This window comes from Haliotis rufescens, unplaced genomic scaffold, assembly GCF_023055435.1.
Source record: "Haliotis rufescens isolate VD_foot unplaced genomic scaffold, xgHalRufe1.0.p SCAF_10, whole genome shotgun sequence".
Taxonomy (NCBI): Eukaryota; Metazoa; Mollusca; class Gastropoda; order Lepetellida; family Haliotidae; genus Haliotis; species Haliotis rufescens.
This window is the reverse complement of record NW_025963780.1, coordinates 43,838,826-43,864,965: the sequence shown is the minus strand read 5'-3', so window position 1 is coordinate 43,864,965 and position 26,140 is coordinate 43,838,826. Positions and strand designations below refer to the sequence as shown.

The following is a 26,140-nucleotide window of genomic DNA, read 5'->3' as shown; positions in this document are numbered from 1 at the left end:
GACGTAATAAGCCCCCAGGGCGCTCTCAAAATTAAAAATAGGACTCTCTAATTGGAATATTATTTTGGTGAGTTGAAGTTCGTAAATCTCGTGGTTTATGCTGACAGCCTGAAATGTTTATATACGACATATATATTTTTCCAGGATTTAATTGCCCACACGAGTGCATATTATACATGAATAAATAAGTCTTGTGTACATTGATCAACTGGAAGGGGTGCTAATTGAGATTGTTCACTAGCCAATATACTAGCATATATCGCCGTGGGCCCTTATTAGAGCGGGGCGCTTATTACGTCGAATACGGTAGTCTACATCATTGATTTATATTTACATACATATGGATATATGTATTTCAGATACTGTGTTAATTACATGTGTTACAATCAGGGGTAGACACCACTGGTCATATCTAACTTGTCCGCCTGGTGAGATGTGGTGCCACTGTCAGATACATAGAAACATTGTGAATACTACACAAAATAAGTTCAAAGAACTCCAGATTCTTTCACATGACTATAGCTAATCTGTCATGCCAGGACAGAGAGCTATAGTCAATAGGAAAGAACTGTGTGTTCTTCTACTTCTTTTGAATAGTATATAATGAAGTTGAGTACCATGCAGAGGGTATGCAGGATATAGTAGTGTGCGTGTGTGTGCGTGCGTGCGTTCGCGCGTGTGTGCACATTATACCCAAGTCACTTTGTGACAGGGGCGGTCGGGTAGCCTAGTGGTTAAAGCGTTCGCTCCTCACGCCGAAGAACCGGTTTCGATTCCCGACATGGGTACAATGTTTGAAGCCCATTTCTGGTGTACCCCGCCGTGATATTGCTGGAATATTGCTAAAAGCGGCGCAAAACTATACTCACTCACTCACTCACTCACTTTGTGACATGGCTGAGGGCAGAGTGAGCATGGTCTAGTGAGGTGCTCAGAGTGAGTGAGTGAGCATGGTTTATGCGGCTTTCAGCAATATTCCAGCAATATCACGGCGGGGGACACCAGCAAAGGGCTTCACACATTGTACCCAGGTGAGTGAGTGAGCATGTTACGCCGCTTTCAGCAATATTCCAGCAATATCACGGCAGGGTACAACAGAAATGGGCTTCACACATTGTACCCAGGTGGGGAATCGAACCCGGGTCTTGGACGAGATGACCCAACAATTTAACCACTAGGCTACCCATTTGTGTGCGAGATAAGGTATCCATGGCTACATGACAAAGGAGCGTTCATAATATACTCTGTTCATTAAAACTTTACAGAAAGTCTCCGGTTCTCCTTTGTCTGTTTTGTTTGGTCTGACAGATGATGTCATCAACTGCATGATGACTTTCTGTGTTAGAAACTAACAGTTTTAGTCCACTAGTCCTTATTATGATAACATATAGCAAAATCCTTTAAAATGGCAAATTTCTACTAGTCCTTATGATACCTTTACTATTGGGAAGTTAAGCAAGGTTGGTTTGGTTGGTTGGTTGGTTGGTTTGTTGTTTTACGCCGCACTCAGCAATATTTCAGCTATATGACAGCGGTCTGTAAATAATCGAGTTTGGACCAGACAATCCAGTGATTAATATCATGATCATCGATCCATGCAATTGGGATCGATGGCATGCTTCAACCAAGTCAGTGAGCTTGACCACCCGATCCTATTAGTCACCTCTTACAACAAGCATAGTCGCCTTTTACAGCAAGCATGGGTTGCTGAAGACCTATTCTACCCCGGCTCTACACGGGTCGTTTGGCAACGACTATAGGACAAGTGCCAATTTATATCACTGACATTCCTGTGATGTCATTGGGTTTAACTCAGATCATGACACTACTCGATTTTAATATATCTAGACTTCTAGCACTGTACTGATTTATTTCAAAATTTGAGGTCATTGACATACCAATTATTCTGAGTAAAGAATACAAGTTCCAAGCAACCTATGCTTGATGTAAGAGGAGACATTGATGCAATTCTCCAATCATAATCTGAGCAAATCAAATGACAAGCTCTTTGTGTTCATTCAGCAGCTATAAGTTTGTTTGTTGTATAACGCCGCACCCAGCAATATTCCAGCTATATGACGGCAGTCTGTAAATAATCGAGTCTGGACCAGACAATCCAGTGATTGACATCATGAGTATCAATCCACGCAATTGGGATACAATAACATACAACCATAGCAGTTGTTGATAGGAAATGACCATTGAGCATCATTTTCCCTTGAAATGTCGTAGGGGGGCACAGGTCTAAGGCGATTCGCTGTGCAGAGTTGCGTCCCTTGGGCACGCCAGAAACCTATGATTGTGGGTTCGAATCCCGGTTCGCCCCGATTATGTTTCTAGGTTTGTCAGCACCATACCCGTGCTCGTGGGTTTCACCGAAGTGGTAAACGTCTTAGACCTGCATCACTTCGGGCTTTCCTCCCACATTAAGCTGACACGCCGCGATATAACTGGAATACTGTTAAAAGCGGCGTTAAACCCACCTCACTCACTCGCTGAAATGTCGTAGATCATGATGCATGCCCTTTTGTGAAGTCACTATCAAAATTGTTTATGGGAGCACAGCTACAAGACGAGAGGATAACAAAAAACATTCTGATTTCTCGATAGTGTATGACAGCATAATGTTGATGTACAATGTGAACAGTTGAAACTTACAATAAAATTGTTATAAGCCTACATTGTGTGTGTGTGTGTGTGTGTGTGTGTGTTTGTATTAAACAAGATGCAGTCATGTAAAACCCACACCATCCTTTAAGTTTGTACGGTTTACATACAGAGGACCCTAAAATACATTACAGAGCAGAGTGGGTCCTCAATCAGCAGTAACGGCTTTGGTCACATGTAGTACAACTATACCCAATAATGCACACATTTTATGTCGATGCTGCTTGAAAACAAGGCCTGGGTCCTTGAGTTTTGAGTGAAAAGTGCTGTTTACACAAGCTGTAGGTTCAGTACAATTTTTCTTATTAAAAACTTCACCTGAAAAATATTGATTACTTTGACAGTTTTGAAGTGAAGTGAGTGAAGACAAATGGTGGATTCTTGACCACGTACGACTTTCTAAATGGTAAATCAGATGGCCAGATGTAGCTGGAATATCAAGGCCATAGTTAACTTTTTTGACAGGGGGGTGCAAATAAGATTATTTGTTTCTTATTCAAGTTAACTTACACAAGGAAAAATGTTTTCTATAAAAAAATCCAGGTGGGGCAACTGCCCCCCCGGCTGGCTACGGCACTGAATATTGATGACTGCAGCTTCTTACACGTCTGCGTGTGAGAAACGCATTGGAGAAAAATGGTATCAAACAATCGATTTCCTCGTCCATGATTGGCTACTCCATGGTGATGGTCTGATGTCATATCATGGCGGACTACTTTTGCCCAGATTGTAATTGAAAAGTTTCTTGTGCATTAGTCAAATTTGACAAAATTGTACCGATGAAATACTAAATAAATATATATTATATATCCGAAAGCAACAATTTGTTTAAAATGGCATGAAAATTATTTATTTGTCAATACCAACTCGTCACCATAATTACGGAAATTGTCATGAGGGGTACAAAGGACTAGTTTGCATTATCACCAGCCTTGACAATACACACAACTTTCTTCTGGAGGTCACCAGGTTGGAGTAGAAAGCTGGATGATGTCATCAATGACCATTATGTTATGCATTAATGCCTCACTGTGATCATGAGCATGGACAAAATATGCATTGAATCAATGCTAAAATGGTGCGATTTTGCTTGTTAGATAGGTTTTGAAACCACTCATAAGATAAATGGTATCTGTTTGTTGTTTAACCCCTGCACTCAGCAGTATTCCAGCTATATGATGGCGGTCTGTAAATAATGGAGTGTGGGCCAGAAAATCCTGTGATGGACATCATGAGCATTGATCTTCACAATTGGGATACAATGACATGCATCAACCAAGTCAGCAAGCCTGACCAGCCAATCCCGTAATATCCTCTTACAACCAGCATAGTCGCGTTTTACGACAAGCATAGGTTACTTAAGCCATATACCCCGTATCTTCACGACACCCGTGAAGTGAGCCCTATATAACACAACATTCACCATGCAATAAGAACACACAACGACTGTTTACTAGAATAATTTATTTTTTTCTGGTAGAAAAGGAGAATGAATAGAGTACAGGTTTGATCTGTTGCAGCTGCGTACAAACTACAGCGAAGACGGACGAGCAGAGTCGCCGTTGGTCAGTCAGCCTGTCGGGGCACAGAGCTCGGGTTACAGAAGATTCATCTCCATTGTCTACCAAGGTTTTTAAGGGTTTTTCATAATCCTCCAAGTCGGTACGTGTAGCAGAAATACAGAAACTGATACATGCAATACTGTGGAACAGTCAGACAAAAGTTAGGTGTCAAATCATGGAGAGAAATGAACAAATCAGCTTTCCACTCAAAGAGAAACATGAAGGTTGTCTTGTAAACTAGAGAACGGTCAGGAAGGATCTACCCTAGCAGTGTCTGGTTGCGGCACACATGGTGTGCTCCCTGGAAATGGTCTAGGTTCGAGCCAAGCCTCGAAGGGCACTCTCGCAGGGGTAGTGACATACATACAGGGGCAATCAGAATACATGGGAGGGGTGGGGTTACATGGGAAGGGTAGCTAAGGGAGTGGGCTGGGTATGGCTAATGTGGCTGGGCGGGACAACTAGAGGGAGTATCGGGTATAAGAGTTTGACTATACTAAGTACAGTGAGTAATTGAGTGTATGGGCCAGGAGGTACTATGCCAGTTGTCAATGTTAAATTCTGTGGAAATGAGAAATAAAGAAACCTATTCATTAACTCAGGCTGAGGTAGAAGGCTGCTAAATAATTTGCAAAAAAATGCTGATCACATTGTGCCATCATGTGGCTTTAAACATAGGGTAATGTTAATAAGGAAATTGTTTTCTTTCAAACCAAATTAAATAGTACTTTGTCCTCAATCAATTAACCTTACCGATCGGTGTCTAAATTTTGATAAAAATTAGTCAAAGGCTCAAAAAACCAAACTTGAACTTTACCCCCACTTCAAATACTGGCCATGTGCAAAATGTATGGAAAATAACAATTAATTCCTCAACTTTGTAAAACAATTGTGCATTCTGTCACATGAAGGGGGGGATAGTCAAGAGGCAACAAGTTTTTGTACAAACGACAAACTACTGGGACAACAGTAAACGTTGGATATAGTAAACATGGTAACAAAACCTCACATATTCTCCAAGACTTGGCTCGTAAAGTAATCTGCCCAGCAAAAACAAAATAAGGAACTTTTGAGGAGATTTGTCCACACAAAAAAAGTCAAATCCCTCAGTCATAATATATAATGCAAGAAAACCAAGCTGGTTAACTTGAAAGGAAAACTGTTTCCTTGGCGACTAACCATGCAAGGTGTAAGAATCAACACCAAAACCAATTTCAGAAAACAGTTTCAAACAGTGGGACCCACCTAGGAGTCAGTTATAATCAAACTGATCTAGTCAAAAAATAAACTGACAAGTTATTGAACGATACACGGTGAAATATATGTCAGGTCTAGAGTTAAGTACGCCATAACAAGGTTATTGAATGCATAAAAACTGTAATAGTAATCATCATAATCATAATCATCATCATCAATGAGAGTCCACAGAGTTCTGCATTTTCTCCCTGGGCTGTGAGAGTCCATGGCTTGTGTGGGGTGGTCTACATACATCTAATAATTAGCACAAGAAGGCATCAAAACATTGGACAGACACATCCAGCCTGAATCTGTCATGGCATCTGTGAACAGTTAGGTACACAGACACTTGAAACCAATTTCAAAAAGCAAAAACATCAACAAAAATTAGTCCTATATATAGGATCTTCTTTTCTTTTTTAAACTTGGTTTCAATAGACTGGTAGAAGGGTCTCATCGCAATCATATTTCATAATTTCATTTTCACTGAAAATGGTTTATATTTTGATTCACTGATTGTCTTAGAGTTACCCCCCTTGCTTAAGTCCAGATAGGCCCATTCCTCAGAGCAATTCCTCTTCACAGAAGTTCAATATCAGAAACACTGGACTACTGTGTGGAATGGGCCTCTGGATCAGAAGAAACAGACAGCCATGACAGGAGCGGCCAAGTGTGTTGCTGAGGCGGTCAGTCAGGTTGGTCAGTCGCCATGTGTCAGTTGAGTTGCTATCAAATGGAGCTGTTCTCAAGTGTGCAAGCATCAGGATGCTGGGTCTGCCGTTGGACAGTCAGACATTAGGATACAGACAGGACATTGCAACTACATTGTCAGGCATCTTTCACAGATGGAATCAGTGCCAGCCAACCTCCCGAACTCTGACCTTGACTTATTATACAGATGAGTCAGGTCAAGGTCAGCTAGGAGGGTTCTGGCATAACAGTGGATGTTTTTTCTGGCCTGTCTGATTGCAAACACAGCCATGTGAATACTGTTGAGACAGACTTACTGCAGCGGCAGTTTTTATCAATATTTTGCCTCAGTACAGGGCAAAATAGAAACATACCCTGCAAATAGTATCATAAAAATTCTAACAAAAAATCATCTCAACAAGTATCAAAAATAAACTTTCATACTGTTCAATTTTTTTTTACAAAAAAAGACCATGATATACTTCAAACATGCAACAATGGTCAAATCTAAAATTTGTTCAAACTCAATAAAGTATAAATATATCATCTACATGGACATCAAGCCCCCATCTACCATCTGGATAACATCTGCCAGTGGAGATGGAGGCGCAATGCAAATCGTTCACCGTCAAACGTTAATCTCAACTCGCTGCCAATCCCACCGATAGCTAGCCACGAGTTATAGTGAATCATTTTGATGCCTTAGACCATGCCACAAGTGGAGTCCACTTGCAAGAGTGGAGTAGTTTTCTCATCACTTACATTGAGAGAAAAACGGAGAGAAAATGAGAGCTACTTGGGGACAGACCTAACTATATGTGCAACTAAACATTTACTCCAAGAAGAGAGAAACAAAGTTCTTTGGTTGTCATGCCAGGTGGTCGATCAGTCGGTCTCCATTTCCATTGCTGCTAGCTCAGTGCAGTTCATCTACATGGGCAGAAGACAGTACAATCAACATTCATACACTTCTACAGTTTAGTTCCTCCAATCCAAGTCTTTTTCTTCCTTCCATCCAAGTGGCAATATTTTTTATTTATAACAGTATTCATGTAAGTAGCCACCTCATCTTTCCATCCAACCTGAACACAACTGTATAATGTATGAATCTTATTGATATAACTTAGTGTCTAGATGCCCATGTACATGTGAGTTTTGATATAGCTGTCTTTGTTAGTTGCCGTTCTGTTGTGGTCGTGGGTTCCGGGGGCCACCTCGCATTGCTCCAGGGCCAGAGCTTTGCTGTGCAACCAAGGAGCGTATACGTCGCTGTGCGGCCTGATTAGCGTAGAAATGACCAATAATGTTGACTGGGACCTCTTCACATTCCCCTTGCTCATCTGGCAACTTGACAATAGCACCACTCACTCGCTGCAACTCTTTAACCTACAACAGAATCAATGACAAGCCTAAGAAAAGACCTAAAATAATCATAATAGACACAGTTTGATGAATAGTCTCATATAGTTTTTCGTGAGTGAGTGAGTGAGTGAGAGGTTTTACGCCGCTTTTAGCAATATTCCAGCAATACCACGGCGGGGGACACCAGAAATGATGTTTTTCATGAACACCATAAGGGTTAAAAGATGGGGTTCAGTTTATTCAGACTCTAATACTCTCTAATTCCTAAAAGGTATCGGTCGAAAGGTTCTGCATTGTGCAGACATGTCCTGTACTTCCATGTTTGCTACACTGATCACCGTATATTTAATCCAAAATGGCAGCAAGTCTTAACAAGTCCAATGAGAAGTCATATATATTCAACTTGGAGCAAATCTTTGGTTGGTTGGTTGGGTTTGTTGTTTTATGCCGCACTCAGCAATATTCCAGCTATATGACGGCGGTCTGCAAATAATCGTGTCTGAACCAGACAATCCAGTGACTGATATCATGAGTATCGATCCACGCAATTGGGATAGATGACATGCATCAAACCAAGTCAGCGAGTCTGACCACCCGATTCCGTTAGTCGCCTCTTCCGACAAGTGTAGTCGCCTTTTACGGCAAGCATGGGTTGCTGAGGACCCCAGATCTTCACGGGTCGCACATCTTTGGGAAATACATATATATATATATGTATAAGTAATTGTAAATGAAGCATTTTTTTAAAACAGCTACCTAAATCATACATATTCAACCTCGTCCTTGAAATCTATCTTGAGCAACAGTTGGAAGCGTAAGAGAATTAGACTATTGAGCTACTCACGTTTTGTCCACCTTTACCAATGATTCTTCCGATGGATGACTTTGGCACCATCACTTCTGACCTGAGATGGACCTCCTCTATGCTTACCATGTTCTCTGCTCTCACTCGCTCAAAGATATAGAATTGTGCCTGCAACATTCAACACACCATTAGGTTTGGTGGGAGAATATGACCAGTGCGAACTCGTGATTTGTGTCAGTACTGTCATTCAGATGTAAACCAATCAGTCACAGTTTATCAGACTGGGGCGGTAAACTTTATCTCATCACATGACATTTTGTACAAATCTAAGGTGGATGAACTGACTACATAATGTGTACAATATCTGCTTATACAGACTTTGTTTGTTTGTTGTTTAAAGCCGCAATCAGCGATATACCAGCTACATGACGGCGGTGTGTAAATAATCGAGTCTGGACCAGACTATCCAGTGATTTCAAGAAACAAGCCTATGATGATAAAAGTGATTTATCTGTTAATGTAACATTTCACTTTGGGGGAAAGCTACTAGGGCTGGGAGGGGTAACTCGGGTACCGGGGTCGGGTGGGTACTGAGTAGGACCCAGTTTCCCCACAGGACTACCCGGACCCGTGGTTAGTCACGTGATATATTGTTTAATAACAAAAATTATCTAGAACTCTATGGTTACACTGCAAGTTACTAATGTTTGCATTTCTTTCTGACTATGCACCCATTCCTTCTGATTGTTCATATGGTTGAATAAACATAACTTAATTCAACTTCAGTGTATGCATGACCACCAGATTGTTTAATACATGTATCTAAATACGTTTTGAGACATTTCCTGAGACCTACAGTGGGTACCTGGGTAGGGTCGGGTAATAGGGGTGTGGGTACCCGGTTAGTAAAGCCCTAAAAGCTACTAATCCTTAAAGATATTCACTAGTCTTGGGTTAGACCTATATAATGCATCTGTGAGGCTGTGAAAGGAGCAAGTATCATCAACCTCTAAACTTGCTAAAGATCAGCATAATAAAGTATGTTTGTTTGCTTGTTGTTTGACGCCGAACTCTGCAATATTCCAGCTATATGACGGTGGTCTGAGAAATAATCTAGTCTGGGCAAGACAATCCAGTGATTGTACCATGAGCATCAATCCATGCAGTTGGGATACGATGACGTGCATCAACCAAGTCCCGATCCTGTAAGTCACCTCTTACACCAAGCATAGTCGCCTTTATGGCAAGAATGGGTTGCCGAAGACCTTTTCTACCCCGGATCTTCACGGCAAGAATGGGTTGCTGTAGACCTATTCTACCCTTGATCTTCACGGCAAGCATGGGTTGCTGAAGACCTATTCTACCCCTGATCTTCACGGCAAGCATGGGTTGCTGAGGACCTATTCTACCCCTGATCTTCACGGCAAGCATGGGTTGCTGAAGACCTATTCTACCCCTGATCTTCACGGCAAGCATGGGTTGCTGAGGACCTATTCTACCCCTGATCTTCACGGCAAGCATGGGTTGCTGAAGACCTATTCTACCCCTGATCTTCACGGCAAGCAAGGGTTGCTGAAGACCTATTCTACCCCTGATCTTCACGGCAAGCATGGGTTGCTGAAGACCTATTCTACCCCTGATCTTCACGGCAAGCATGGGTTTCTGAAGACCTATTCTACCCTTGATCTTCACGGGTTGCATCATAAAGACAAAGCCCCGTTCATGACATGCTCACCTTCCATTGTGACTCAGGATTCCCTGTAATGATTACTTTGCGTTCATTTAATCGTGGTGCCGGCATTTGAACTGGTCCATCCTGACCATTCGTCTCATTCTTTGGAGCCTGCATGATCTGAAACAAAAGTCGAATACAGAGTGACAGGGGAAAAACAATGAAAAATGAAGAAATAGACGTATCACTTCAAGCATCAGATATCTACCAATCATTACAGTTCATGAGAACTAAACATACCAGAACAATAGTTATAACCTATCGGGTTAGATATAACTGAGTTAATAAAATTGTAAGTTTATCAGTGGCAATATCACTTCACGCGCACCAGATTACGTGATCCGGACAGCATTATTGGCTTCATATGAATGTGATTAGTGAGAATGACGCCACTCTAGAGTAGAAATGACGTCACAGTTGAAGATTGCCGACATTCAACAATTGTGGTTTTCTAAGACAGTGGTCGTGATCAGTGCATTTCTCTAAAGCAGAGCTCAAATGGATCAAGAAATAATGTGTAAAAAAGAAAATATTACACTCGCATGTTCCACTGTTCCATGAGTGAGTGAGTGAGTGAGTGAGTGAGTGAGTGAGTGAGTGAGTGAGTGAGTGAGTGAGTGAGTGAGTGAGTGAGTGAGTGAGTGAGTGAGGTTTTACGCCGCTTTTAGCAATATTCCAGCCATATCACGGAGGGGGACACCAGAAATGGGCTTCACACATTGTACCCATGTCGGGAATCGAACCCGGTTCTTCGGCGTGACGAGCGAACGCTTTAACCACTAGGCTACCCGACCGCCCCAGCTGTTCTATGACCACAAGAGGTAACTCAAGTCATGTGCTTTAAGCATATAACATGAAAAAACAAATCCTGGGCATTCTTGTATCAATTTTTTATATTGCAGTTGACAGTGAAAATTGAGATTTCTGAAAGTTCAACAGGGATGTCAGGGGATTGTGGTAATCCTTAACAGGTGGCAAACAATCTTAGTAATCACTTTCAAGTATAATAATATCATTTGGATACTTATAATATAACAGGAGGAAGTAGTAAAGAACATACAACTAAGTTTAAGATGAATTAGTTTTCAAGTTAATTACTTTCAATATCTTCATCTACATTGTCACCAATTCTTGTGTTAATGTCAAAAATTAAGAATTGTCATTCAGACATAAACCAATCAGTCATTACATATCAGACTGGGGCGGTAAACTTTAGCTCATCATGTGACAGTTGACAATTTCCTTCTGTTACAGGTCAAGTTGACAAATAGATTTCACACAAGCCTTAATACCAAATTGTTTAACTTGACCACACTGCAATTCAAAGTAATAATTCTAAAATAATTACAATTGTTTAAGTTCTGCCATTAATGATGTACTTTATTAATACAAGGTTTGTGTCAATTATCCCACTAAAATGTTATAATCACAGTTCAACATTTTCAACTATGCCTCAGAATAACAAGTTAGTCACAACACAGCTTTACTATTTGAATCAAGAACTGTCATTCAGACATAAACCAATCAGTCATTACATATCAGACTGGGGCGGTAAACTTTAGCTCATCATTGACAGTTGATATCAACAAACATCAAATAGCTTTCATTTCGCAAGAAGGCCATATACAGCTCTGTGTTACAAGAGTAACAGTCAGACAGCATAGCCATTCAGAGAAAGAAAAAAGAAAAACTTAACTAAAAATTGACATTATCATTTCATTAGCACAACTATTGTAAGTCTATATAAAGCCTAAGGTCTGGGCAAGAGTCTCAGCAGTAAGACGTCACACCAGTGGGTTGAGAGCTAACAGATTAAGGTGATATAACAGTATATCATCAACCATCTCATCAATACACTATCAAAGTAATTTTGAAGCAGGTGAAGTTTACCATCATCAATGAAGAATAAGCCCCCTATAAGTACTCTCTGCACTTTAATCTGATCATCCACACCTCAGAACATTAAGCCCCTACAAAGCCCTTAACATCAATGATTTCAATGTTTTTAGATTTGAACTTACTGTCATTCAGACATAAACCAATCAGTCATTACATTTCAGACTGGGGCGGTAAACTTTAGCTCATCATGTGACAGTTGGTATCAATTGTAAATTTCCAAAGAAGGCCATATATATATCATGATATGTGCAGCTTTGTGTTGCAAGACCAGCAGTAAGACTGCACTGCAGATCAGTCAAAAATACTAATATCTAGGCCTGGGACGATACACCAACTGTGCCATCCGATACGTATCACGATACCTTGCTCACGATCCGATGTGTATCACGATTCTTGAATGTGCTCGTCTCTGTGGTGCGTAAGTCATCTTTTTCATGGACAGGATGGCCAAATACCTGGCACGCCGACAATTTACAGTTGGCAGTGTCAAATATGGCCATTCAATGAAAATATTTAACGTTTTCATTACTCATTTTCACTAGTAATTAGTGTTCAGTGTAACATTTATTACAGAATACATTTAAGGTAAGAATCGATACTTTTTATCGACATGTGCAATAGTGATCGATACTTGAATTGAGAAGTAAAAACTTGCGATGCATCAGTGTATCGTCCCACCACTACTAATTTCCCTAAATTTGGACATTAACATCTCAGTACTACATCTACTGCAAGAATGTTAAAGTATGGGACTTGCAATGGTCTCAACAGTTACACTGTCATACCAGTGGTTAGAGAGCTTCAAACAGATTAAGGTAAATTAATAGTTTAACATCAACCATGTCAACAGAACATGAAATATTCTAAAATTTAACAGCTTAATTTACAACCATCAACAATGAATAATAAAGCCCATAGGAGTTCTCATTGCATTTCAGTCTGTTCATCAACTTACAAAAGTCTTCATGTTTTTGGAACTGAATTAACTGTCATTCAGATATAAACCAATCAGTCATTACATATCAGACTGGGGCGGTAAACTTTAACTCATCACGTGACAGTAATTACTCTAAAATAACCACAACTGTTTAAGAACTGCCACTAATAGTCTAATTGACAGAACCTTGGTATCTCAAAGCCCATAGCTGCATTAACACATTAAGGCAAATTTACATTTCAGAACAAAGAAAACACTATTTTCAAACCCCTGAAACAGTCATCATTGGCAATTAACAACTTGACCCGTTAGTAGGCAATCTTTGTAGTTTAACAGAGCAGCCCCTCAGTTTAAGATAATAAAAAAGAAGTACTTAACAATTCAGCTCAAACATCTGAATTTAGATCAAGAAAAAGAGTGAGTGCGTGAGTTTGGTTTTACGCTGCTTTTAGCAGGATTCCAGCAATATCACGAAGGGGTACACCAGAAATGGGCTTCACACATTGTACCCATGTTGGGAATCAAACCCGGGTCTTTGGCGTGACGAGCGAACGCTTTAACCACTAGGCTACCCGACCGCCCCTCAAGAAAGAGAAAGAACTGTCATTCAGATATAAACCAATCAGTCATTACATATCAGACTGGGGCGGTAAACTTTAGCTCATCATGTGACAGTTGGTAACTTATTCTGGAAAACAACAACTGATCTCTCAAACATTGATAACTGATAACATGTTTAGTCCACTAATATGTTGTTTTAACACCTCACCCAACAATATTCAAACTTTTTGACAGTGGTCTGTTAATATGGACCAGACAATCCAGTGATTGACATAATGAGCATTGATCTAAGCAATTTGGGTATGATGACATGCATCAACCAAGTCGGCAAGTCTGACTACCCAATCCCATTACTAGCCTCTTACGACAAGCATGGGTTGATAAATACCTATTCTAAGCCGGATCTTCATGGGTTTTCAGTCTACTACTCCTTATAATGGTAACATATAGCAAATGCCTGTAAATTGACAAGTATCTACTACTCCTTATAATGGTAACACATAGCAAATGCCTGTAAATTGACAAGTATCTACTACTCCTTATAATGGTAACACATTGCAAATGCCTGTAAATTGACAAGTATCTACTACTCCTTATAATGGTAACATATAGCAAATGCCTGTAAATTGACAAGTATCTACTACTCCTTATAATGGTAACACATAGCAAATGCCTGTAAATTGACAAGTATCTACTACTCCTTATAATGGTAACACATAGAAAATGCCTGTAAATTGACAAGTATCTACTACTCCTTATAATGGTAACATATAGCAAATGCCTGTAAATTGACAAGTATCTACTACTCCTTATAATGGTAACATATAGCAAATGCCTGTAAATTGACAAGTATCTACTACTCCTTATAATGGTAACACATAGCAAATGCCTGTAAATTGACAAGTATCTACTACTCCTTATAATGGTAACACATAGCAAATGCCTTTAAATTGACAAGTATCTACTTGTCCTTATGATGCCTGAACTACTGGGCAGTTTAGCAAGAACAATAGCACTAGTGCCAATTTCTATCACTGCTGAGATATCACAATTTCCACCTTGTCTTAAAGGAGGAAAACATTTGTCATGGGAGGACGTCTTACTGATGCTGCCCAAGTCAAGACTCCTCACATGATACACATTTCAATAGGTGCAAGGAGTGGGTGAGTGAGTGAGTGTGTTGGGTTTAACGCCGCTTTTAACAGTATTCCAGATATATCACGGCGTGTCAGCTTAATGTGGGAGGAAAGCCCGAAGTGATGCAGGTCTCAGACATTTACCACTTCGGTGAAACCCACGAGCACGGGTATGGTGCTGACAAACCTAGAAACATAATTGGAGCGAACCGGGATTCGAACCCACAATCATAGGTTTCTGGCATGCCCAAGGGACGCAACTCTGCACAGCGAATCGCGGCGCCTTAGACGACTGGGCCACCTGTGCCCCCCCAATAGGTGCAAGGAATGGGTGTATATAAATTGAGCATGTAACACAGCAGATCATTGAAATAAGTGCTACAAAGAATTCCTTCCAAAATAAAATGACCAAATTTCACTTTTAGGCCTGGCATTGTTTTTACAACAATGACAGCTAGTTTCCTTCCAGAAATAACATTCATTCCAAAAGCTTATCTTTTCAGTTCAATCACAATACATATGGCTTTATAGAAACATTACGGTGGTGTGCAACAGTGTCAGTCCGTGATATGTCAAACATCAAGAACTGTCATTCAGATATAAACCAATCAGTCATTACATATCAGACTGGGGCGGTAAACTTTAGCTCATCATGTGACAGTCGACAATTTCCTTCTGATACAGGTCAACTTGACAAATACATTTCACAAAAGCCTTAAAAACCAGCTTGTTTAACTTGACCACACAGCAATTCAAAGACACATTTTAAAGAAATTATTCTAAAATAATCACATTTGTTATTAATGGTCATTAAGGGTTTACTTTATTAAAATAAGGTTTGTGTCCGTTATCTATGAACAACAAACCCACTAAAATGTCATAATCACAGTTCGACTTTTTCAACCATGCCTTAGAATAACAAGTTAATCACAGCTCAACCACACGAAGTAAGAACTGTCCTTCAGATATAAACCAATCAGTCATTACATATCAGACTGGGGCGGTAAACTTTAGCTCATCATGTGACAGAGGGTAACGTATCCTGGAAAACAACAACTGACCTCTTAGGAATTGACAGGAATTTCCGAAGTTGCAACAATGGAGGTATCAAATTAAGCATGTACTTGGCAGTTTATGGAAATATATGCTAAAAAAGAATTCCTTCTGAAATAAAATGGCCAAGTCCCAATCGTAGGCCTAGAAATAAAGTGATCTGTCGGTTCTTTTCAGAAATATCCTTCATTCCAACATGTTGTCTTGTCCTTGCAATCACAATTCACATGACTTGATAGAAACAGTGTAACTGATTCTTGTGTCAGTGTCAGTCCATGATATGTCAAACATCAAGAACTGTCATTCAGATATAAACCAATCAGTCATTACATATCAGACTGGGGCGGTAAACTTCAGCTCATCATTGACAGTTGATATCAACAAACATCAAATAGCTTTCATTTCACAAGAAGGCCACATACAGCTCTGTGTTGCAAGAGCAGCAGCATGACATCACTGAAGTTTAGTGAAATCTTTATTAGATTTACGACCGAGTCCCCAAAAATTGACCCTGTTTCATTAGTACAACTATTGTAGTACGGTAAACTTTGGCATTTGAACAGTCTCAGCCTATAACATTATTGCTAGTGTGCCCAGAGCTCCAGAAAGATTAGGGGAAATAACAGATAAACACCAACCATGTCAACAAATCACCATTATCATAAAAAGTATGAGAATCTGTACTTTACTAAGAAAGTCTTATCCCAAATACAACATTTTTTCCATTTGACCACTTTCTAAATGGCATTATGTGTTCATACAAATATCATTATTTTGAAATATTCCAAAATTAACAGCTAAATTGATATCCATTGTCAATGAATAATAACCCCCACAAAAAGTTCTCTTTGCATTTCAACCTGTACATCCACATGTCTGAAAAACATACAAAAGTCTTTATGTCTTCAGAACGGAATTTACTGTCATTCAGATATAAACCAATCAGTCATTACACATCAGACTGGGGCGGTAAACTTTAGCTCATCATGTGACAGTTGACATCAACACACATCAAAGAGCTTTCATTTCCCCAAAAGTTTATATACACCACTGTTGCAAGAGTGAAAGATACAAAACTAAGTTTCCTAAATATTACATTAATGTCTTATTTGTAAAACCATTGACAGTCTATGTTAAAGTATGGGATTTCATTTGATATAGTCTCGGCAGTAACACTTAACACCAGTCGGTTGAGAGCTCCAAAAAGATTTTAGGTGAAATAACAGTTTAACATCAACCATGTCAACAAAACACTAATAGACTTAACATTATTTTGATAGATTCCAAGAGAGATATCACATGTGTCATCAATGAATAATAAGTCCACAGAAAAATCCACTTTGCATTTCAACTTGTTTAATATTGTATCTACACCTCAGAATATTAAGCACACACAAAGTTCTAAACAATGTCTTCAGAACTGAATTTACTGTCATTCAGATATTAACCAATCAGTCATTACATATCAGACTGGGGCGGTAAACTTTAGCTCATCATGTGACAGACGGTTACTTATCCTGGAAAACAACAACTGACCTCTCAGGAACTGACTACAGAAACACTGGTCCTGAGATGGCATTATCAGAATTATATTTTCATTTCGTCTTAAAGGAGACATAAAATGTTGTCAAGGAAAGATGTCTTACTGAATCTGAATTCTCACAAAATATAGTTTCCTAAGTTGTAACAATGGAGGTATTAAATGAAGCATGTAATTGGCAGTTTATGGAAATATATGCTAAAAAAGAATTCCTTCTGAAATAAAATGGCCAAGTTCCAATCGTAGGCCTAGAAATAAAGTGATCTGTCGGGTTCTTTTCAGAAATATCCTTCATTCCAACATGTTGTCTTGTCCTTGCAATCACAATTCACATGACTTGATAGAAACAGTGTAACTGATTCTTGTGTCAGTGTCAGTCCGTGATATGTCAAACATCAAGAACTGTCATTCAGATATAAACCAATCAGTCATTACATATCAGACTGGGGCGGTAAACTTTAGCTCATCATGTGACAGTTGACATCAACACACATCAAATAGCTTTCAATTCGCAAGAAGGCCATATACAGCTCTATGCTGCAAGTGAGTGAGTGAGTGAGTGTGGTTTTACGCCACTTTTAGCAATATTCCAGCAATATCATGGCGGGGGACACCAGAAATGGGCTTCACACATTGTACCCATGTCGGGAATCGAACCCGGGTCTTCGGCGTGACGAGTGAACGCTTTAACCACTAGGCTACCCGACCGCCCCTTGTGTTGCAAGAGTAGCAGCAGGACTGCACAGCATTTCAGCTGCAGATATAAAACTAAGTTCCCATAAATATGACATGAATGCCTTATTAGTACAACGATTGTAAATCCATGTTGAAAAGTATATGATTTGCAAGTCTCAGGCGCAAGATATCATTGCCAAGAGTTCTAAAAATATTTAAGGTGAAATAACATCATGCTTTTGAAATATTCCAAATAGAAACAGCTGAACTTACATCCATCATCAATGAATAATAAACCCCATAACAATTCTTTGAGTTTTAATATTTTCATCTATGCCTCCTAACATTAAGAACTGAGAAGGACCTTAACAACAATGTCTTCAGAACTGAATTTACTGTCATTCAGATATAAACCAATCAGTCATTACATATCAGACTGGGGCGGTAAACTTTAGCTCATCATGTGACAGTCGATAATTTCTTTCTGATACAGGTCAACTTGACAAATACATTTAACACAAGCCAGAGAGACCAGCTTGTTTAACTACACCAGTGTAATCAAAGAATTCACTCTAAAATAGTAAAAACTGTTGAAGTAAGGCTACTAATAGTCTATTTTAAAACTACTCTAAAGTAGGCCCATAGCTGCATTAATGTCAAGGCAAATTAACAAAGAAAACACTATTTTCAAATCTGTTAATGAATAACCTGACTCTCTAAAAGGTATCAGCAGTTCAACACAGAAGTAAGAACCTGAAATCAGCAACGTTTTAACACCACCACTCACACATTTGAATTCCAATCAAGAAAAACAGAACTGTCATCAGCTATAAACCAATCAGTCATTAAACTTCAGACTGGGGCGGTAAACTTTAGCTCATCATGTGACAATGAACACCTCAGTCCCAATGCAGGTCTGAAGCTTTTGATACTCTTTTCCCCAAAACTATGTTGAGCGACTGCACTGCACTTCACAGAACGATGAATACTATCCTAAACCTAAGTGTCCCTGTTTCTCTGTTAGTACGGTCTGTGCTACAAGTATTTTTTGTAAAGGTTTAAGTACTGATGTAATCACATGAACAACAGCATCAGCACAAACTTGGGGGTACTTTGTGAAGTTCATCCTAGGCAAAAATATATCTAAAGCTGAATCAACATTCTAAGACTACCACTGTAAGCTATGCTTAAAAATGCACCATTTGAGTGTGAAATGTTCCAAAAGTGAAACAGCTCATGTTATGTTTGTCAGTTATCTAGGTATAACAAACCCACCAAAAATCTATCTTCGCAGTATAACCTTTTCCCCTATGCCTCAATGTGTTGTCATACAAAACAACCTTAGCACTATGACTGTTGTAAGTCTAGGTTAAGATATGTGAGTTACGATCACTTTGTAGAACGGCACCCAGAACAAGTTTATCACAACACAGCTCAACCATATGAAGCTAGAATTGTCATTCAGACATAAACCAATCAGTCATTACATATCAGACTGGGGCGGTAAACTTTAGCTCATCATTGACAGTCTACATCAACACACATCAAATAGCTTTCATTTCGCAAGAAGGCCATATACAGCTGTGTTACAAGAGTAACAGTCAGACAGCATAGCCATTCAGAGAAAGAAAAAGAAAAAATTAACTAAAAATTGACATTATCATTTCATAAGCACAACTATTGTAAGTCTATATAAAGCCTAAGGTCTGGGCAAGAGTCTCAGCAGTAAGACGTCACACCAGTGGGTTGAGAGCTAACAGATTAAGGTGATATAACAGTTTATCATCAACCATCTCATCAATACACTATCAAAGTAATTTTGAAGCAGGTGAAGTTTACCATCATCAATGAAGAATAAACCCCCTATAAGTACTCTCTGCACTTTAATCTGATCATCCACACCTCAGAACATTAAGCCCCTACAAAGCCCTTAACATCAATGATTTCAATGTTTTTAGATTTGAACTTACTGTCATTCAGACATAAACCAATCAGTCATTACATTTCAGACTGGGGCGGTAAACTTTAGCTCATCATGTGACAGTTGATATCAATTGTAAATTTCCAAAGAAGGCCATATATATCATGATAAGTTCAGATTTGTGTTGCAAGACTAGCAGTAAGACTGCACTGAAAAACAGTCAAAAAAACATGTCTGGACGAATCACTGATGTCTGGCATGATCATACTAAGTGGTTGGTAGAAGTATGTCCTCTTTTTGTCCAATTCGGACCTCCATACACAACTTTTATCTGTACCGCGATACGATGGAGTTCTCTCCCTTGTCAAACTGAGCGCGAGGCCCGGCTTTTACTCGGAGCTACTAATGTAACTAATGAACTTTTATTAGTAAAATATGCACTGTTAGATAAAATAAATGACATCTGATATAGAGAACACGAATAATCATAAAGGTTAATGAGTGCATTTTGTTTCGTTCAGCGTACATGACAAGTACCGCGATACCCCGAGGTTGCAGGCTACATATCAGACTGGGGCGGTAAACTTTAGCTCATCACGTGACAGTCGACAATTTCCTTCCGATACAGGTCAAATTGACAAATAGATTTCACACAAGCCTTTATATCATCTTGTTCAACTTGACCACACTGCAATTCAAGTAATAATTCTAGAATAATCACAATTGTTTAAGTACTGGCATTAATGGTCTACTTTATTAATACAAGGTTTGTGTCAATTATCCCACTAAAATGTTTTAATCACAGTTCAACATTTTCAACTATGCCTCAGAATAACAAGTTAGTCACAACACAGCTTTTCTATTTGAATTAAGAACTGTCATTCAGATATAAACCAATCAGTCATTACACATCAGACTGGGGCGGTAAACTTTAGCTCATCCTGTGACAGTTGACATCAACACACATCAAATAGCTATCATTTCCCAAAAAGTTTATATACACCACTGTTGCAAGAGTGAAAGATATAAAACTTAGTTTCCTAAATATTACATTAATGTCTTATTTGTAAAACCATTGACAGTCTATGTTAAAGTATAGGATTTCATTTGATATAGTCTCGGCAGTAACACGTCACACCAGTCGGTTGAGAGCTCCAAAAAGATTTTAGGTGAAATAACAGTTTAACATCAACCATGTCAACAAAACACTAATAGACTTAACATTATTTTGAAATATTCCAAGATCCAACAGGAGATATCACATGTGTCATCAATGAATAATAAGTCCACAGAAAAATCCTCTTTGCATTTCAACTTGTTTAATATTGTATCTACACCTCAGAATATTAAGCACTCACAAAGTTCTTAACAACGGAATTTACTGTCATTCAGATATAAACCAATCAGTCATTACACATCAGACTGGGGCGGTAAACTTTAGCTCATCATGTGACAGTTGGTAACTTATTCTGGAAAACAACAACTGATCTCTCAAACATTCTCCTTCTTATTCAGGCTAATATGTAAGCATTAACTTGAGAAATAAACTTATTTCACAGAAAGCCTTACATACTAGCTTGATTAGCTTGACTAAACTGCAATCAAAGAAACTTTAAAGTAATAAATAAAAGATAATCTCAATTGTTGCCACTAGGAGTATATTAAAGTATTAAAGTATCAAAGTATCCAAAAGCCCATAGCTCCAACACGATATTAAGGCAAATCAACATGATTGGACAAAGAGAACACTATTTTCATATCAGTGACTTTAACTATCTCCATGATGTCTTCATTTTCTGATTCATGAAATATTCCAAAATATAAACCTGATGAATCTAGGTCCTCAACAATAAATAACAAATCCTACAAAAAGGTCTCTTTGCAGTTTAATATTTTCATTTGCACTTCAGAACAATAGAGTGTACAAGTCAAACAACAGGTCAAAGATTTGAATTAACAACAGAACTGTCCTTCAGATATAAACCAATCAGTCATTACATTTCAGACTGGGGCGGTAAACTTTAGCTCATCATTGACAGTAATAATATCGATATTTAAGAAAAAAACAATGATATTTCATCACAGTCTAATGAACACATTTCAAATATATCCATCAAAACAAAATATTGCAGCACTGACAATTATCACTGTGGGTAGTGGCAAGTCTGTGGCAAGTCTGTGGCAAGTCTGTGGCAAGTCTGTGAGGTATGAGTTTGGATTTGTGCTGTTTTTAACAATATTCTAGCAATTAACCAAGTCATCGAGCCTGACCACTGATACATATAAAAACCTCTTACGACTAGCACGGGATGTTGGGGACCTATTCTAACCCGGAATCCCCGCACGGATGTAACCTGGTTGTTTAGGGACACATTTAACTAAGAATTATATAAGCAACTCAATAATTCCATAACTTCAATCCTCACTGACCAGCCCTAGCTTTGTAAGTGAGTGAGTGAGTGAGTATGGTTTTACGCCGCTTTTGGCAATATTCCAGCAATTGTACCCATGTCGGGAATCGAACCCGGGTCTTCAGCGTGGCGTGCGAACGCTTTAACCACTAGGCTACCCGACCGCCCCCCACCTTTGTAAGATCAATTCAGCAGTAACATATGTTTTCTATGCAATGCCAGTGTTTAAACACATGGTCCAAGCTTCAACATGATTTATGAGTGTGGGAGAGTTCAAGTTTAGCTAACAACACTTTGGGTGAGGGGAAAAGGGGTTCAATGTCGCGTTAAAGATGATTGCACTTACATAGCAACATATGTGTACATCTGATTGTACTAGTCCGTACTAATGCCGATTTTATACCATGAGATACCATGATGCATTTATCATGAATACCCCACTCAGGAGCGTCTTTGCTTTAGCCCCTTAATGCTGAGCACCAGGCAGGGTAACAACAAGTACCATTTTAACGTCTTTTGGTATGACGCAGCCATGGGATCAAACCCCCCACCTTCCACTGTCCAGGCAGAAGCTCTACGGAGGCAGTCTAACTACACTTTGGAATGGTTCCGAGTTATATGATGGCAAGTCAGCTCAATACTGGGGTCACACTACTACCTCTTCTACATATTCCAAACTAACCTTGATTCTTGCGTTTGACAATCTCATGATATTTTTGATGTTGGATCCCTTGCTGCCAATGACTGCCCCAACAGTGCTCTCTGGGATGTAGAGGTAGATAACTTCCATCTGTTGCTGTGGCTGTTGCTGCTGCTGTTGTTGTTGCTGTTGCTGCTGCTGCTGCTGCTGCATCGGCTGACCTGGCCCCCCAAACAGGCCTGGGTACATGTTACCCTGTTGGTTGGAAAGATACAATCATAAACCCTTGCGTCAAGAAGCAAATGTCTCCTGTTTGTTGTTCAATGCAGCAAATATTCCACCTTTTTTAGGGCTGCATGTAGATAATTGATCCAGTATTGAAAGCAACAATACAAGCCGTCTGGGTTTGGTAACACACAATTTACCAAATCGTGAACATCAACCATCCGATCCATTTGGTCGCCTATTACTACAAACACCGGTTGCTAGGGACCTATTGTTACCCGGAATCTCTACTGGGTGCCCATGTCAACATGAATTAATAATGAATGGTCACTTTAAGAAAATGAAGTCGCTTCATCTCTGAATTGGCTGGTTTGTTGTTTTACGCCACACTCAGCAATAATCCAGCTATATGACAGCGGTCTGTTAATAATCAAGTCTGGACCAGACAATTCAGTCATTGATATCATGAGCATCGATCCAAGCAATTGGGATCGATGACATGCATCAACCAAGTCAGCGAGTCTGACCACCCGATCCCGTTAGCCGCCTTTTACGAGAAGCATAGTCACCTTTTACGGCAAGCATGGGTTGCTGAAGAGCTATTCTACCCCAGCTCTTCACGGGTCCTTCATCTCTGAGCTGAGGAGGAGTGAATGCTGTTTTACACTTGTCGATAAAATCCTAACCTCATCATGGCAGTCTGTAAATAATCACGTTTGGACCAGATGAACCAGTGGTTGATATTATGGGCAGTCAAGCATTGTCAGGACATGATGACATGCAATCGACCAAGTCGCAGAGTCTGATCATCAGATCAATATCAGTCAAATCTTTAATGAGCCTCATAATGCTGAGGACCAAATGTAATCTGACAACAATGAACTGGTAGCAAAATGGCTCTAGGGAATTAATAATAGAAAAAATGGAGGTACAATTCACAACACCGTATTCGACATAATAGGCACCCAGGGTGCTCTCAAAATTAGAAATAGGGGGCTGTTATTAAAATATTATTTTGGTGAAAAATACAGAGTTGAAAGATAAATTTCGAGGTTTATGCTGACAGCCTGAAATGTTTATGTACGACAGATTTTTCCAGAATTTAATTGCCCATAATTAAGGGTGCATATAACACACGAGTGCGAATAAATAAGTCTTGTGTACACTGGTCAATGGGAAAGGGTGCTAACTGGTATTGTTCACTAGCCAATATATCAGCAAATATCGCCGTGGGTGCTTATTAGAGCGGGGCGCTTTTTATGTCGAATATGGTTATTGTGGCTAGCCACAACACGAAGGTTGTTTATTTTGCCATATGGACAATACACACTGCCAAAGTTAAGGATAGAATAGTCATGTTTAGCAGGAGGTGATGTGAGGTGAAATGGGGTTAAACATCGCGTCCAAGATTATTGCACTGATATAACGACGTGCATGTGTGTGGTTGTACTAGTCCGGACTGATGCTGATGTTATAGTGCAGTATTAACATCAATACACAGTATACCAGCCCCTTAATGCCGAGCGCCAGTCAGGTTAACAACAAGTACCATCATTTAACGTCTTTTGGTATGACGTGGCCGGGGATCGAACCCCGGGCCTTCCACTCTCTGGGGCTACCACGAGACCATGAAGGCGGTCATGTTTAGCAGGAATAGAAAGAGTCTTGTGTGCAAGTATTACCATCATTGGGTATGGCGTCCTCATTCCCTGATAACTGTTCATATTTTGCATCATTGGTACATTAGGTGGGGGCATTCCAAACATCATCTGCTGCTGTGAATGTAAAGCATAGCATTACTAGAATGACCGAGTGACAACAAGTGAACAGGTTTTCTTTTTCTTCAGTCTTGGTAGGTTGGTTGGTTGGTTGGTTGAAGCCGCACTCAGCAATATTCCAGCTATATGACGGCAGTCTGTAAATAATAGAGCCTGGACCAGACAATCCTGTGATTACTATCATGAGCATCAATCCACGCAATTGGAATCGACGACATGCATCAACAAAGTCAGCGAGCCTGACCACTCCGATCACGTGAGTCGCCTCTTAGGACAAGTATGGGTTGCTGAAGAGCTATTCTACCCGGCTCTTCACGGGTCTTCTTCAGCATGTTCAGTCTTGGATGTTTTGCAAATAAGGCTGATCCAGGAAGAAATATGCACAACAACAAAAACATAATCAACTGGACATTGTGCCCTTGAGTGACCTTTATTTTGTTTATTGTTGCTTAACGCCGCACTCAGCAATATTCCATGATGGCGGCTTGTAAATAATCGAGAATGGACCAGAAAAAACAGGGATTGACATCATGAACATCAATCTACGCAACTGGGATGAGATACGATCCCGTTAGTCGCCTCTCACAACAAGCATAGTCACCTCTTACAGCAAGCAATGTTAATTGCATGACATCAGTGATATTGTTTGAGAAAAATGCCATAAGGATATTTCCACGATTTTTGCAAATGTCCTATTCACTAAAATTGACAAAAAAAGATCTTTAGTATATTTGTAAGGATGGGCCACCAACTATGTGATCCGATACGTATCACGATAACTTGTTCACGATCCAATACATATCACGAAACTTGTGTGTGCTCTTATCTGTGGTGTGTAAGCCATCTTTTTCATAGACACCATAGTCAAATACCTGGCACACTGACAATTTACAGTTGGCAGTGTCGAGTATGACGCAATGGATGAAATTCTTTTCTTTTTCAATACTAATTAGTGTTCGGTGTAACAGTCATTAAAGTAAACATTTTTTGTTTGTTTGTTGTTTAACCCTACATTCAGCCTATCATGGATGTTTATGAACATTGTAAATGTTTTTGTCTGTTTGTTGTTTAATGCCAAATTCAGCAAAATTCCATCTATATGAGTGTGGTCTGTAAAAAAATCGAGTCTGGACCATACAATCCAGTGATTGCCATCACAAGCATCGATCTATGCAATTGGAATACAATGACATGCATTTAAAGTGTGAATTGATATTTTTTACTTAGTGTGCGACTGTGATCGATACTTGTATCTGGAGAAATATCGCGGCCCACCAATATATAAGTCTAGTTCCTAGAATGAACTGATC

General features: G+C 39.5%; 1 protein-coding gene and 19 non-coding genes across 26 annotated transcripts in view; all 20 read right to left on the bottom strand.

Annotated features, from left to right (window-relative positions):
• Positions 1–4,116: 4,116 nt before the first annotated feature.
• LOC124117876 (insulin-like growth factor 2 mRNA-binding protein 2) overlaps positions 4,117–26,140 on the bottom strand; it is a 42,711-nt gene continuing 20,687 nt past the window's right edge. For 6 of the 7 annotated variants that reach the window (XM_046479909.2, XM_048391146.1, XM_048391149.1 and 3 more), the window contains exons 13-17: positions 24,735–24,827; positions 22,870–23,082; positions 10,058–10,174; positions 8,362–8,490; positions 4,117–7,541 (exon numbers count right to left, since the gene is read on the bottom strand). In XM_046479909.2, coding sequence (XP_046335865.1) covers positions 7,329–7,541; positions 8,362–8,490; positions 10,058–10,174; positions 22,870–23,082; positions 24,735–24,827 — 765 coding nt within the window. In that variant the 3' untranslated portion in view covers positions 4,117–7,328. The remainder of the gene's footprint in view (positions 7,542–8,361; positions 8,491–10,057; positions 10,175–22,869; positions 23,083–24,734; positions 24,828–26,140) is intronic. The other variant, XM_046479911.2, reaches the window with a different exon arrangement.
• Positions 8,566–8,637, bottom strand: LOC124117913. The gene has a single exon (XR_006858396.1). It is a non-coding gene; the product is annotated as a small nucleolar RNA SNORD31 (small nucleolar RNA).
• On the bottom strand, positions 11,212–11,284 carry LOC124117891. The gene has a single exon (XR_006858377.2). It is a non-coding gene; the product is annotated as a small nucleolar RNA SNORD31 (small nucleolar RNA).
• Positions 11,558–11,631, bottom strand: LOC124117898. The gene has a single exon (XR_006858383.1). It is a non-coding gene; the product is annotated as a small nucleolar RNA SNORD31 (small nucleolar RNA).
• Positions 12,076–12,148, bottom strand: LOC124117907. The gene has a single exon (XR_006858391.1). It is a non-coding gene; the product is annotated as a small nucleolar RNA SNORD31 (small nucleolar RNA).
• LOC124117914 lies at positions 12,943–13,014 on the bottom strand. The gene has a single exon (XR_006858397.1). It is a non-coding gene; the product is annotated as a small nucleolar RNA SNORD31 (small nucleolar RNA).
• Positions 13,492–13,564, bottom strand: LOC124117897. The gene has a single exon (XR_006858382.1). It is a non-coding gene; the product is annotated as a small nucleolar RNA SNORD31 (small nucleolar RNA).
• Positions 15,175–15,247, bottom strand: LOC124117896. Its single transcript, XR_006858381.1, has one exon. It is a non-coding gene; the product is annotated as a small nucleolar RNA SNORD31 (small nucleolar RNA).
• LOC124117904 lies at positions 15,543–15,615 on the bottom strand. Its single transcript, XR_006858389.1, has one exon. It is a non-coding gene; the product is annotated as a small nucleolar RNA SNORD31 (small nucleolar RNA).
• LOC124117890 lies at positions 15,939–16,012 on the bottom strand. Its single transcript, XR_006858376.1, has one exon. It is a non-coding gene; the product is annotated as a small nucleolar RNA SNORD31 (small nucleolar RNA).
• On the bottom strand, positions 16,562–16,634 carry LOC124117902. Its single transcript, XR_006858387.1, has one exon. It is a non-coding gene; the product is annotated as a small nucleolar RNA SNORD31 (small nucleolar RNA).
• On the bottom strand, positions 17,071–17,143 carry LOC124117903. Its single transcript, XR_006858388.1, has one exon. It is a non-coding gene; the product is annotated as a small nucleolar RNA SNORD31 (small nucleolar RNA).
• On the bottom strand, positions 17,584–17,656 carry LOC124117895. The gene has a single exon (XR_006858380.1). It is a non-coding gene; the product is annotated as a small nucleolar RNA SNORD31 (small nucleolar RNA).
• Positions 18,252–18,324, bottom strand: LOC124117893. Its single transcript, XR_006858379.1, has one exon. It is a non-coding gene; the product is annotated as a small nucleolar RNA SNORD31 (small nucleolar RNA).
• LOC124117909 lies at positions 18,673–18,746 on the bottom strand. The gene has a single exon (XR_006858393.1). It is a non-coding gene; the product is annotated as a small nucleolar RNA SNORD31 (small nucleolar RNA).
• LOC124117899 lies at positions 19,311–19,384 on the bottom strand. The gene has a single exon (XR_006858384.1). It is a non-coding gene; the product is annotated as a small nucleolar RNA SNORD31 (small nucleolar RNA).
• On the bottom strand, positions 19,826–19,898 carry LOC124117906. Its single transcript, XR_006858390.1, has one exon. It is a non-coding gene; the product is annotated as a small nucleolar RNA SNORD31 (small nucleolar RNA).
• Positions 20,653–20,725, bottom strand: LOC124117910. Its single transcript, XR_006858394.1, has one exon. It is a non-coding gene; the product is annotated as a small nucleolar RNA SNORD31 (small nucleolar RNA).
• LOC124117900 lies at positions 21,159–21,231 on the bottom strand. The gene has a single exon (XR_006858385.1). It is a non-coding gene; the product is annotated as a small nucleolar RNA SNORD31 (small nucleolar RNA).
• On the bottom strand, positions 21,743–21,816 carry LOC124117908. Its single transcript, XR_006858392.1, has one exon. It is a non-coding gene; the product is annotated as a small nucleolar RNA SNORD31 (small nucleolar RNA).